The sequence below is a fragment of the Anopheles bellator genome, chromosome 2 (genome assembly GCF_943735745.2).
Source record: "Anopheles bellator chromosome 2, idAnoBellAS_SP24_06.2, whole genome shotgun sequence".
In the NCBI taxonomy this organism is placed as follows: domain Eukaryota; kingdom Metazoa; phylum Arthropoda; class Insecta; order Diptera; family Culicidae; genus Anopheles; species Anopheles bellator.
Genome location: NC_071286.1, coordinates 19925248 through 19939573, shown reverse-complemented (window position 1 = coordinate 19939573; position 14326 = coordinate 19925248). Strand labels below are relative to the sequence as shown.

At 50.3% G+C, this 14326-nt stretch overlaps 1 protein-coding gene across 1 annotated transcript in view; it reads left to right on the top strand.

Moving 5' to 3' along the window:
- LOC131211813 (uncharacterized protein CG43867) overlaps positions 1-13135 on the top strand; it is a 101924-nt gene extending 88789 nt beyond the window's left edge. Inside the window, exons 4-16 of the mRNA XM_058205443.1 lie at positions 5191-6381; positions 6442-6694; positions 6951-7540; positions 7604-7747; positions 7814-7958; positions 8039-8151; positions 8225-8434; positions 10022-10117; positions 11015-11127; positions 11202-11580; positions 11643-11817; positions 11885-12524; positions 12693-13135. Of these exons, the coding sequence (XP_058061426.1) occupies positions 5191-6381; positions 6442-6694; positions 6951-7540; positions 7604-7747; positions 7814-7958; positions 8039-8151; positions 8225-8434; positions 10022-10117; positions 11015-11127; positions 11202-11580; positions 11643-11817; positions 11885-12524; positions 12693-12882 (4239 nt within the window). The 3' untranslated portion in view covers positions 12883-13135. The remainder of the gene's footprint in view (positions 1-5190; positions 6382-6441; positions 6695-6950; positions 7541-7603; positions 7748-7813; positions 7959-8038; positions 8152-8224; positions 8435-10021; positions 10118-11014; positions 11128-11201; positions 11581-11642; positions 11818-11884; positions 12525-12692) is intronic.
- The last annotated feature ends 1191 nt before the right edge of the window (positions 13136-14326 follow it).

Below are 14326 nucleotides of genomic sequence, written 5' to 3'. Positions count from 1 at the left end.
GTATTGCAATTGTTTTCTCCAGTGTTCTCGGTCTGTAACGATCAGCTTCCGCGCTGATGGCGCCCAAGGACGTGCCAGGCAGGCGAACCGCGTAGTAACCGAACCCCCGGCTCTGCCACGCGCAATAATAGCTCCAAAACATGGAACCATTATTTTGCATAATAATCTGTGGGATTTTTCTTTTTGTTCCTTCCATTCCTATCCTTTACCGTACGGATCCGAGATACGGAGTACGAAGCATTCCAAACGAACAATTTTATTTCCTTCTCGAATCGATGCTGCTCCAATTCTTTCGCGCAGTCAGGAAAAAAGAGATTGGCGAAACTTTGCCCATTTCGTGCAGACTTTTTCTTACACCCCATTGCATGCCCCAGCAACACGAGATGGACACAGACGCAGAGCTCCGGGTCCGGGTCCGGGTCGGCTCGGTCGATGCTAGAATTCTAACTTCTCTCTTGGCGTCAAAGTGTCCACCCATTTTCTTGGGAGAATTACCCTCGCTGCCATTGGCGTGTATCGGCCGGCGCCGTCTTGGAGCCATCATCAGCTGTCACTGTCCTTCGTCGCACGCCGTCCGGTCGGTCCGTCCTCCGCTTCCAAGACCATTTGCGTCAGTAGACCGCCCGCGCCACCAGTCCCACTGCTGTCACCAGCAGCCACGGCCCGTTCGTCACGGCACCATCCACGATCTTTCGCCTTCGAGACGCACGTCTTGCCGTGTCCGTCCTAGAACAACTTAGAATAGAGGACGTCTCGTCGAACACACCATCGCGAGGCGAGAGGAGCGCGCGCTGGTCGGGAAACGAAACCTCGGTGGCGACAAGTTGACGATGGCAAGGGGTGACGCGCCAGCGCCAGCCGGAATGGAAATAGAAACCGGGAATCGAAAGCCATTTCCACGCGGAAATGGCGTGGCCATTTTCTGTTTTCCACCTTTCGCTGTGTGCGCGAAACGTGGGGAAATAAAAGCAAATCGCGCGGGTCGCCGTCGACCGCGCGAGTTGTGAAAGATTTAATTGAATCCGTGTCGCGATTCACGACGTGCTTCATGACGGGCACTTGGGCCATTCTGGGGCTGGATTTGAGCCGAAGACTTCTTCGGTCCACTCCAGTCCCTTCATCGGGGCTTTAAGGTGGACGGTGTTCCATCTAGAGGGGCATTAAAAGTTACTACATCTGTGCGGTTTACTGTGGGTAGAGGGTTGTGGAAGAGTTTGACATTAAATAAGTAAAATGGGAGAAGTTTTCTTCAAATACTTCCATCCTCAGGTGACTTCATTATGGTGCTCCCATAAAATCCTGCTATTTGAACCACACGATTATCACAAGTTTATGGTGATTTTTTATAAGCAAAACTATTGGTTGGTATTGGTATGAACAAATAAAACGAGGCGATACTCGGTACTCAGCTCAAACGATTAAACGGATTTTAAAGAACATCTCAACCATGCCTCGGAATTAAATCACGGCCATTTTGCACGCCAGTCTGTCGGAAACTATCAAATTATCAACATCCTTAAAATTAACAAATTTCTGATCCTTACGAATAAGCCCCCGTAAGAAGATAAATATCATTTTCTTATCGTCTTCAGAAAACCGAAACCGCAACGTCTGACAAGGGAGGGATCACTATCGGCGGGACTGTATATTCGTTCAGTTGCCTGTTCCCTGAAAATCGATACCACTTCTTACCCAAACTTTAGTACATTTCGAACGAAGTTTAATTACTTTCGCAACGTCCAAGACATTGGAATCCCTTATCACGGGCCCCTGGAATTATGCTCCCTCCGGCCAAGTCCCGTGTAACAGTAGACAGGAAGATACACAAGTGCGCGACTGCTCGCCGTATGATCTGCATCGCAAGCCGTGCAACACGGAAGCCCTAGCAGTGACGGGGAGAGTACCTCAAAGGAGGATCAACTTTCTTGGACGCTCGGTACAACCGCGCACGGAATGGGCGAAGGCATTCAAGGAATGCGCGTTTGAAGAACTAATTTTGCACCCGTGGGAAGTTGCCAAACGATGGGGAAAACATTTCTTCAAAGAAAATATTTGCGAAGCACACGGGACGGCAGCCTTGCCGGCAATCCAAATGCTTGACGCTCCAAATGACGCTCTTTAAGCGTATATCGTCCATGAAGCTGCCTTGAGGTTTCCAGGTACCTTCTCACGACGAGCACCATTCGGTCGTCAGAAACAATGGCAGTGCTTTTAATCATAAAATCGAACCGAATACTTTGGCGTGGTGGAAAACGGTTCAATCGAAACACTTCGCAGCGGATGAGAGCACCTTCTTATCGACGAAGCTCTTCATCAGACACACTTCAGGGGTCGTTCATGTGCGAATGGGTTTTGGAATTAAAGCGCTACATTTCGGAGCACAGAAAGGATCGACCCGTCCGTACGCGATATGTGCTTCATTTCCTTTGCCATCACCGCGCCCGGTTAAAACTCCGGCAACCGTTTGCAATAAATTACGAGGAAACCCCGGGTTGCGTTGCTCCTGCGAATGCGAATCCGGCTGCAGCTCCGATGCAGCAAACCGACGTAATCCTAGGCCACGTATGTGTGTGTCAAGGGAAGTTCTGAGGGCCAAGTCCGGGAGCCCCGGTTACATCGCCGCGTAACTACACAACACAGCATTCTCCTCGAAGCAGCACCGGGTTTCGCAATTATCGTAAATTTCAACTTCACGCAAAATGCACTTTTCACCACGCCGGGCGCGCTCTCCGGGTCGACGGCAAAGTTTGTAAGTTTTTGTAATTCAAGTTTCGTCGACAGCACGTTCCCGCTGTCCGCATGGTTCCCTCGGCCGTTCCGGGGATCGGCGAAATTGGATAACACAGAGCCGCTCAAGAACAGACCGGGCCAGCGAATGTAACAAATTGCCTTGCGAAGTCGTTTATTCAGGAGTCTGTATGGGTTCCGTGTCTTTTCATAAACGGAGCCTGCAGTGGCTGGCGAGAGACGACTCTGCGCACGTTTGTCCATTCCGAGGAGGTGTGGCACGCACTTCCGGTCCGACCAATATTGGGTCGCCTCCGGTAGTAACACGTAAATCAGGTTGATTAATTCAACAAACTCTTCATTTTCTCGCCACTCGGGCGCCGCAACCCAGAGGAACACTTCCGGCGGCAACTCGTAGGAAGAAGTTGAAATCGATTTCTACACAAATTGGGTTGCGTCGTCGTCACAGTCATTCCGGTTATTTGCATAACACACAGCATAGGTTCCGGTGTGGCCCCAGGCAAACACCCGACGGCCTCGCTTCTCACTCACCAGAGGCATTTTCATTTGTGTAACGCGTCCTATTTCCTGACACCAAACAAACGCGTGCAATCAGACTCGGGGCTCTCGAATCGGTAATCGGGAATGTCCAGTGTGTTGTTACAAGTCTTGCAGAAAGGCCGAAAGGCTCGCCACCGTCACTCGAGTGCCTGCAGGCTATGCAGCCCGCTCAACAAACGGGTAACACGGACCTGGCCTACAATGTTCGCCTTTGTTTTCCCCGCACTGATTGTGCCCATTCGTCCGAAATTTACAATTCCTCGTCGTTTGCCCGGGAGAGCTCCTTTGGAGTTCCAAACACCTCGAACGGGGTCGGGTTGATCATCGCGATTCGGCCAAAGAAAGTCATGGGGCGTTGTGTTGATGCGCGCGATAGGAAGCCAGCGGATCAACATCCGCTCCCCAGTCCCCGCGGCTCGCCTCGGGAGGTGATGGTACTCTTGAAAGACAAACACCGAAATTCAATCATATTCCCGACCCGGTCGGGTTGTTTTTTAGTGGTTCGTTTTTTTCGCCCTCTCGTGGCGTCTGTTGGCCGACAGACTGCCATGTCACGGCTCCATGCTGACTTCCCTGCCGCCCGGTCCCAGTCAGCCAATTTCGCAATCTGCAATATTTCATCTCGCGCGACTCGCGTTCCTCGGAACGGAGGAAGGTAACATGCGGCGGCAGCGGTGGCGGCGGGTACACGCTGTACACAAACAACACGTCCATCATGCGACTCGTGTGGAGTAAGCGTAATAAATGTTTCTACTCGTTCCTTTTTTGCGATTCTGAAGGATGCCTCTCAAGCATCCTGGTGGAAGGAATGAATAGCCTGTTTTTGTTTTTAAACGGTGGAAACACTTCCGGTTGTACCCGTCCGTCGGAGTGGTAAGTCCTCTGTGCTGGCCCCCAAAAATTGGGGCACTAGTGTTTGACAAGATTACGCACTACGTGCGACCAGGAAGGTTGGAACTCTTCAAAACCCACAATCTACTACACGGCTCCTGACGGGAAAAAATAATCAAAACTCCCCAAACAAGTTGAAAAGAATCTTCACATTGACCCGGGATTATTCAGAAGTGGATTAAAGGCCTGAATACTGGCATGTCCCCTACTAGGATTACTAGGGATCCCTAGTGCCACTGTTGGTCAGTTGGAACAGAAGCCCTGGGGAGGGAAATTATATCAATTTTCCACACTCAGCCAAGCAGACCAATGGCAAATGTGGGGGAATCCTTGGACCCAGCGCCCGGGGGGAATTGATGTCTCATTTTTCATCACGACCGGGAACAGGGCTCCTTTGAGTTTTCTGCGCCCTCGAACACAAGGCGCTGCAACTGTTGCATGTCGCTTCGCAAAACGGAAGGCCGTTGTTCCGGCGAGATCCAAGTGCGGTTTGTTGAATCAAACACAAACCGTAGCTCGGCCCTCTCAAAGGATTATAAATTGTATCGGAACCGACCGAAATGGGGATTGAATCGGAAACGACCAACGCTACCCGTTCCGGCCCCGTTGGCTTAAAAAACTCCCAATCCTCCCCCGGGTTGGATTGTCAAGTATCGGAAGGATCGCAAACAGCAAACAAACAGTGCAAATTGGGGGATCCCTATTGGTGGATTAATTCGTCACTTCATGGACAGCGTAAACCACTCACCACGTCACGGCGTCCTCGGCGTTTGTCGGCGATAATGAATCCGCAAGCGGCACGTGACCCTCACCGGCACGTGCCAGTTTGTGGAACGAGAGCGATGTCATAAATTATTCATTCCCCCAAAACGGCTGCTGGGATTTGCACTCCCGTTGGGGACCTTGCTAACATGACTTGTGGTGTTTACCAGGGAAAAATTGGTTACTGAGGACTTACAATGGCAACCGTCCCGAGAATCTGAGCATCTCTTGTTTCTCCGTCTTCCATAGGTGCGGGCCATGGAGCAACGACTGTGTGACTGGCCCAAGTCACAGAACTTAACTGGGTCGTCACCGTCACCGAACAGCAGCAACCCGGCCGCGTCACAGCAGGCCGCTGCCGTCGGAGCGCCAGGAGGAGCAGGGGGTCTCGGTACCGCCGGCGAGTCCAACGGTACCGATCCGGTGAAGATCAGTCAGCTCGAGTCGGCCATCGAGGAGCAGAAGCAGCTGCGCCTGCAGGACGCCCGGCAGGTTGGGGCGAAGGCGGCCAAAATCAAGGAGTGGGTCACGAACAAGCTGCGCGAGCTCGAGGAACAGAACCAGCTGTTGCGCGAGCAGAACATCAAGTGCAACCAGCAGCTGGAGCTGCTGCGCAACCACATCGCGACCTCGCAGAGCACCCGCCACAGTAGCGCCGCCGCCCAGCCGGTCCGCACGAGCCTTAGCCTGGACGTGCAGGACGTGAAGCGGCGCAGTGGCAGACGGCGCAGCGAATCGCTCGATCCTCCCGAACACCGGTCACTCCACTCGAGCGGCTCCGCATCCGGCTCGCACCATCACCCGCACCAGCATCACCACCACCACCACCACCATCACCATCGGCGCAACCTCTCGATGGAACCGCAGGAGCTGGCCCGAGACCTGGCGGCCGCCGTCGATGGCCTGCACCTGATACCGATCAACCATCAGCAGCAACAGCAACAACAGCAGCAGCCACAGTCGGGGCTGGCCCAACCACAATCCTCGCACCACCACCACCATCATCATCCACCACACCACCAGCACCCGGCACCACCGCCGCCCGGTGCCGTTGGTGTTAGCCCGGGCTCGGACGTGGACGCGGTGCACGACTACGCCGAGATCTACACGCCGTCACGCGAGAAAGCTCCGGTCTGGCTGAAGGGTCTTCCGAGTGGCGGCTCCAGCACGACCACCTCCGACTCAGTGGCCGACCTGGGCACGCCGCGGCCACCGACACCTCCGCTGCACCGGTTTCCGAGCTGGGAAGCGAAAATCTACCAGGTCGCAAACGACGGCCTGGCCGGCGCCGGGAACGGGGCGGGCGACGAGAACGAACCCCAGGACCAGGAGTCCGGCTCCGGCATGACGTCCAGCGTTGGCGGGCCCAACTCGCGCTCCCAAACCGTGTCCGGGGGCTACTGTGATATCAGCGTACCGGTGTACGCGACCGTGAAGGGAGTAAGTGTCCTGGGCGCGGGTTCTGGTCGCATTTCACTAACCTCAACTTCACATTTGCAGCGTGCGTCGCAAATCCGCTCGATGCCGTTCACGGGTGACTCCAGCGATGACAGCAGCGACGGCGAGGAGGGCCACGGGGCCGTTCTGACCTGTGCCACCTCGACGCACAACTCGCACAACTCCACCAGCACGGACAACACGGAAACGAGCACGTCCGGCAGTGCCTCTAGTCCTTCGAAGAGCCTCAAAACCTCGTCTAGTCTCAGCCCGGCCAAACGGTCCGGCTCCGAAAGTCCAAAGAACAAAGGGCGTGGTAAGTGGCCGCCCGGCACCCCCATTCCGGTGTTCGAGCTAACCCATTTCGGCCTAGTTGCGCTAACATTACATTCATTACTCATCGCGAATTGATTTGATTTATAATTTTTGTTGTTGTTTGGTTTATCATTTTGTTTTCTACCATTTTTTCTTTATTTTCACCTCACACGCTTCTGTTGCGCTTGCGACGTAAACACTAACCACACACGAATACACAAAACACCCCGCTCGGGACACGCTTGGGATTGTCGCAGTAATGTCGCAACTGTCGTTTGAATCAGGCCTCTCGGACGACTACGCCATCCCACCGGACGCGGTCTCGGCGGTCGACACGACCTGCATGGACGCGTCGATGCCCTCGCTGCTGATGCGCACCTCGTACGCCGACTCGCCGAACAAGAAGATGGAAACGCTCGAGAAGGTCGGCCACCTGGCGAAGCTGGGCGGCAAGCTGAAGACGTGGCGCAAACGCTGGTTCGTGCTGAAGAACGGCTCGCTGACGTACTGGAAGAGCCAGCACGACGTTGCCCGGAAACCGCAGGGTCAGATCGCACTGGACGAGGCATGCCGGATCAACCGGGCCGATGGGGCGTCCACGTTCGAGATCGACACGGGCAAGAAGGTGTACTATCTGACGGCCGACTCGAACGCCACGATGGACGACTGGATCCGGGTGCTGCAGAACGTGCAGCGACGGAACGCGACGAAGCTGCTGCTCAGCCGGGACGACCAGAAACCGACGGTGCAGGGTTGGGTGACCAAGGTGAAGAACGGCCACGCGAAGAAGTGCTGGTGTGTGTTGCTGGGCAAAATGTTCCTCTACTTCAAAGCACCCGGGGAAACGGTAAGTCACGATTGGCACGGCGTGCTTCACTTTCGCTTCACTTACGGTGTCGGACTCTTTCAGAACCCTCTCGGGCAGATCAACATGCGGGACGCGCGAGTGGAGGAGGTAGAGCACGTGTCCGACTCCGACTCGGAAGAACGGGAAGATCATGCCCAAAGCCAAGCCCGCCTCACGGTGGCGATCTACCCTCAGCACCAGGGAGTGGTAAGAATAGTGATCCCAATCGCACCGATTCCACCCTTCAACTTCGTTTTCTTTTAATTGCCGCAGGGTCCAACGTATCTAATACTGCCGGGAAAACAGGAGCGGGACAACTGGTTGTACCACTTGACGGTGGTTTCGGGCGGAGGGCCCAACGCTGGAACGCAGTACGAACAGTTGATCCAGAAGCTGATGGAAACCGATGGCGATCCCAGTTAGTACTTTGCCACCAAGCGGCACCCAAAGAAAGCTCCATTTGCCTCCACTTAATCCTTGTTTGCCCCTTTTTTGCAGATTGCGTTCTATGGCGACATCCGATCTTGCTCCACACCAAGGACAACATTACCTCGCCTCTGACTTCCCTACATTCCGAAACGCTGCAGGCGGAAGCGATCAAACTGTTCAAGGTAACTGGGGAACCAGCAGCACCAGCACTTGTTGCACTTCTAGCTTTACTTTCAACCCGTGTTTGCATTGCAGAGCTGCCAGTTGTTTCTGTCGGTGGCCGTCAACCAGCCGGGCATCGATTATCACGTAGTGCTGGCCCAGAACGCCCTCCAGCAGTGTCTGGACATGCCCGAGCTTCAGTCGGAACTGATCTGTGCGCTGATCAAGCAAACGTCCCGCCATACCGGCCAGAAGCTGGGTGTAGGTGTCCAGGTAAACAAGAAACTGGCCAAACCCGCTCGTGTAAGTTTGTCTCAAGGGCGCTTCTATGTGCTTCTTATTCTGTATTCTTCTTTCTTGTTTAACTAACTTTACGTTTAATGGTCCTCCTCAATTTTATTCTCTTCGTTAGTTTTCCGTTCAACCCACAATTTTATTGAACCTTTTTCCACACATTTTCTTTTTCTGGACTGTTCCATAGTTCCCCTTTGTGTGGTTTCAATTTTAGCGTTTTTTTTCGTTAGAGTGATTGCTCGTTTTTTACGGCACCTAAGTGGCACCGGCGTCATATTGCTTCGACCACGAATCAATATGAAGCGGATTATTTCACACCATCTCCTCCCTGGATTGGATGTTTCACTAAATTCTTTGTCGTTAGTTCGTATCTTAGTGCGAAACGCTAGTTTGTACGTAGCGCAGAGTTTGTTTTCTAATCACTTCGTGTAGTTCTTCATGACCTAGCCATAACAGCTTGTTACTCGAAAGAACTAAACGAAGCTCTCGTGATATGTGGAGTTAGTTTTAAGTTACAAAATTAATACATCTTCTAGAACCACCTTATGGCCATTAACCTGTATCAATTCCGTAGTGCCGAGTTATACACATACTTGTTAAGTTTCTCTCCCAACGTCAAACCTGATTTGATTCCCTTCAGTTTTATCATTCGTTTTATCGCTAGCAGCAAAAGAAATCAAACGAAACCCTTCGCTCTAATGGCCAACAATCATTACACGAGTCTGGGGATTCACTGGAAGTCATAAATAATTATATATTCTTCTTCACTATGTCCACCGTGTGTGAGCTTTCGATTTTTGCATCTTCTAGCAGAAAGTTCTCTGAAGGCTTTTGAATGTTGGCTTCCATTCTTTGAATGCAGACATTTTTCGGTTCGTTTTCGTTTCGGTTACGCTCCATGTTTTCCAAACGCTAATACTTGCTCAATGTTTCGAAGTAGTTTTAAATTCACTTCATAGATCAATATCGGCTACATGTTGTTTAACTTACTTTTTACTTCGCTTAAACTTCTAATTGCCTATTCTGAACGAAAATTGTATTATTTGATCTAATGCTCCGCCATTTTCATCAAGATGTTTTCTTTTGAAATTTTTATCTTACGTTCGTTCTATCTTTCATTCCTGTTGCCTTCTTTTTATTACCTTTTTTATGTGTTAATCATATGCATGTTGTGATTTAGTTTCACATATCTTTCATCCGCAATGAGCTTCATCCATTTGCATCAAACCCTTCTTTTTGTTTAGAACAATGTTTAGAGCAGCAATAGAAAAAGGCTAGCAGTGCAACTGTAGGAGTAGGAATAATTGAAATGAATCATAGTCGATTACATTTTATTAATCGATTGTTTTTATCTCTCTTTCTCTCGTTTTATTTTTCGATTTCATTTGGTTGTATCGACACAATCGGATTCGATTTCCTGCGCACACACGTCCTCGTTCTGCGTTTTGCGTGTTATACCTTTTCACCAACAAATCGTGTCCTACTTTTTCCATTCCGCCGGAACCTTACTTGGTTTTTGTTTTACGTTTCCCTTCACGGATTGGGTTTGGCTCTATTTTCCACTGTTTCCCGTGCAATTTCTTCTCCTTTCTGTAGCAACTACTGCTTTGCGCAACCCAGAGTTTGTTCACTTGCGATACGCAGCAGGGCAGCGTTGCCCAAGCGAATGGGAGCTCACCCACTTCCATTCAGGTAGGAAATGTTGTATTTGAGGTTTTATGGTTTCCGTTTTGGTTTGAATTTTGTTTTCTTCGGTTTTCTCCTTCGGTTTGATGTTGGATGGCCTTTATTTCTGCTTGGTTTTTTTGTGTTGTGTGTCCCTCTCATTGATTTTGTTTCGTTTTTGTTTAGCAAATACCTACACGCCGATTTACTTTTCCATTTGTTTTTTCAATTACGCCTTTTCAAATATTTTCCCTTTTACTAATAGCAAGAAATGTACGAAACCATTTTAGTTTCTGCACATTTTGGTTTCATAACAACATCGGTTCCAATGGCATTGGGCCACATTTTAACGCTTAATCTACACCACATTACACTTTTGCTCATTACGGTACTTCAAACGTGCTGCAGCATCCTCATCCATTACCATCATCGTTGAGGGAACGCAACCGTATCGACCGCGGTGCATTAAGGACCTTCCGTTTCGAATGTATCAGTTCGGCTTACTGTTTCTTGTTCCACAATTATTTCACCGTACAGTTTGTGTGCCAATTCGATAGGTTTAAGCTTAGCTTGTTCCAATACAGTGGCCTGTACCAGCGTGCTAACAAACAAGCAACACACACAAATAACTTACCATTGTGCCGTTTCTAGTTTGGTTTTATGGTTTTGTTGGAATCGTATTTGGTACAGTTTCGGCAATTTATTGATCGCTTCATATTACAGTTTGATTGGTTTATCGATGATCGTGCTAGTAATGAAGATTTCGAAGGCGTATCGGACTTGATTCTGCTTGAATTGCAAAACAAACCTTGTTCAAAATTGTGATCGTATACGCCTTTGAAAGTTCTTCGCTCAATCGTCAGCGTTTCTAGTTGGTGCACTCTAATTATTGTGTTTTCTCTCTCGCCAAACTCGCGATCGCAGGCTCCAATCGTACCCCCGATCGACTGCAAATCAAATCCACCAACCTACACCTTCATCCAGGGCTGGCAGCTGCTTGCACTGGCCGTGTCGCTGTTTGTGCCGAAAAATAGTCGGTAAGTCGTTTGGTCCAGTTTGGCCCATTGCGCCACCAGAACCGTCAAATCAATCCTTTTCTCTCCTTTTGCAGTCTCCTTTGGTACTTGAAGCTACACCTTTCGCGCAACGCTGACTCCAAAACTGAGTGCGGCAAGTATGCGGCGTACTGCGAGCGTGCCCTCGAGCGCACAATGCAAAACGGTGGCCGCGAAACGAAGCCCTCGCGCATGGAGGTCCTTTCGATACTGCTGAAGAACCCGTACCACCACTCACTGCCGCACGCCATACCGGTTCACATGATGAACGCCACCTATCAGGTGGTATCGTTCGATGGTTCCACCACGATCGAGGAGTTCCACTGTACGCTGGCGCAAGAGATCGGTTGCCGTGATTCAGCTAACGGTTTCACGCTCTTCAGTGACGATCCGATCGAGAAGGAGCTCGAACACTACCTGGACCCGCAGGCTAAGGTAAGCTCATCCACGAAAATGTAGAATAGCCCGAAAATCACGCCGAAATATCTCGATTGCAGCTCTGTGATGTCATCTCGAAGTGGGAAACGGCCCTGCGCGAAAAAGGGTCCGGAAAGTTTGAAAACTCGCGCGTCATACAGTTGACGTACAAAAATCGCCTGTACTGGAAACATGCCGCGAAGCTGGAGACGGAAAAGGAGCGGTTGTTGCTGTGCTATCAAATCAATCTGCAGGGTAAGAGCATGACTGTGTGTGGCCGAACAGAGAAGGGTTATTAATTTTTTCCACACCCTCATTCCAGTGGTGCAAGGACGCTTTCCTCTGTCGCGCGATCTAGCGCTCGAACTGGCCTCTCTAATGGCGCAGATCGATATGGGAGACTTTTCATCGGACAAATCGAAAACCAGTTCCCTGCAGGCGCTGGACAAATTCTATCCCTACCGCTACCGCGATGCGCTCAACCAGGAAGGTCTGAAGGAGCTGCAGGATCTCCTGTCGGTCAAATGGACCCTTCTCCGGAGTCGCTCGGTGCTAGACTGTGTGCGAATTTATCTGACGTGCGCCCGCAAATGGCCGTTCTTCGGTGCGGCACTGTTCCAAGCGAAACCACGTCACTCGGATCAGGCGATGGCATGGTTGGCCGTTTCGGAGGACGCCCTCAGTGTGCTGGAACTGTCGTCGATGGCGACGATCGCCCGTTACCCGTACAGCACGGTGATGACGTTCGGTGGGTGTCAGGACGATTTTATGCTGGTCGTCAGTGCCGAGGACACACTGCAGTCGGTCAGCAACGAGCAGAAACTTCTCTTCGCGATGAGCAAACCGAAAATCCTCGAAATTACACTCCTAATAGCGGACTACATGAATGCCCTCGGACACACCCTGCCCGGGACGCCACAGATGAACACGCTGACCCGCAACGGCAGCCATCGAAGCATCCGGTAGGGAAACTTCCCATACTATAGGTTATCCTAACGGTGGACCAACGTTTTGAGTTCCGCTTCTGCGCGTGCGCTTCTGCTTTGCATTCAGTCAACTTTTGTTTTACTTTTCTTTTTATGCATTTCTCCATTTTCATTTCCCGTTTCGTGTGTTTTTTCAATTCGCAGGTCCCGCGCCATGCCCGGCTCGCTGACGGGAACGCCCGCCCACAACACGCTAAACTCCCACGCAACACACGCCAACAACACGCTCACCTCACACTCGCACACCCTCAATTCCCACGTCAGCCACACGCTCAGCTCGCACGGTCAGCCCGACATTCTGAAAAGCACTCCGGACCATCAGCGGTTAAAGTGAACGATCGATCGACCGGGCCGGTCGTATCGGCTGTAGGATTTTTTCTTTTCCGGCGTTCCGGTCCTCTTGGCAGCCGTCACATGGCTGCCTCCCATTATCAGGCTCCAATATATCCTTGCTAGAGCTTATGCTTACATATTCTAGGTTATTGTCCACTTTCGGTCGTTACTTATCAGACTCATCGTTATGAAATTAAGTAGGATGTTTTTCTTCTAGCTAACGGACCAATATCACTCGATTTAAGCGGACCCATCATCACCATGATTGAATTAAGACGACAGTGTAGTCCCACGAGGACGTTTTCGTTCTAGTACAGCTAATAGCATGTTGGTTCTTTACTTTTACTCGATTTCATAGGCGATATTCACTACAAATGCCATGAGATGAGATGTATGTGTGCGTTCGTGTGTGTAAATTGACTTCTTTTTATTCCCATCGTCGACAAAAGGAGTAGTGTATTGTGAGACATCAAACCATAGGTTGCGAGGCGGGACATTGTATAGACAAAAGTATCATTTAAATAAGTTTACCGTGTAAGCGTGCTACTAAAACATTCCTCTAACTATCCGAAAGAACGTAAACATTTTTGCCACTTGGAACGTTCTTGCAACGTTACTGCTACTGAATGATGCTGCTCCATTTAAGTCTAACACTTTGCCAAAGCAACGGTGCAGCAATTTTAGTTTTAGTCGTACTCATTAGTAAAAGGAAAGAAAAATGAAATTAATTGTGCATTTATTGTCGCGTATTCTTAAGTCCGGTACCAATTAACGACTAATGACGACCCCTGATACAAGCACGGCCGAAAGAGCTGTAAAACGATTACCCCGAACCAAATCCACTAGTTTGTAGGCAAAAAGCCGACAAGCGGTTTATTTATTAAGAGTCAGGTTTGTTAGTTTATCTGTATACGGCGCAAGTTAGGTCGCTAAAAATGTATGTCCCTGTTTAATGGCGTCTGCAGCTCGTCCCGGACGGTGGACGATATCAGTTATTTGTTTAAGCGCAGCATGAATTCGATCATTTCGATTGTAATGAATTCGCCAAAAGTCCCAAAAGCTTTCAATGAGTTCCCGAATGAGTACCCGAACCACAAACCCAGATAATCCGAGCTGAGCGAGCCACAGTCAAGGAAGAATGCGATGCCAGATGAGCAGAGATAAAAACCGAATAACAATACAGTAAACCATTGTGATCGAAACGAATCTAATATTAAACGATGATGATTATAGGCCAGCGGCGGCCAAAGCCCACACGGTCCCGGGCACAAGAAGATACACGGTCGTCCGCAGGAATACGAATTGTTAGTCATAGACGTGCAGATATTAAAACAAAGCGAGCGTAGTTTGTAAGCCACAAAATCCCCAATTCTCAGTGGGCAAACGAAACAAAAAATCAAGAACTGTAAATCTCACCTCAATCTCTGTGTAACGAGGAGGGCGTA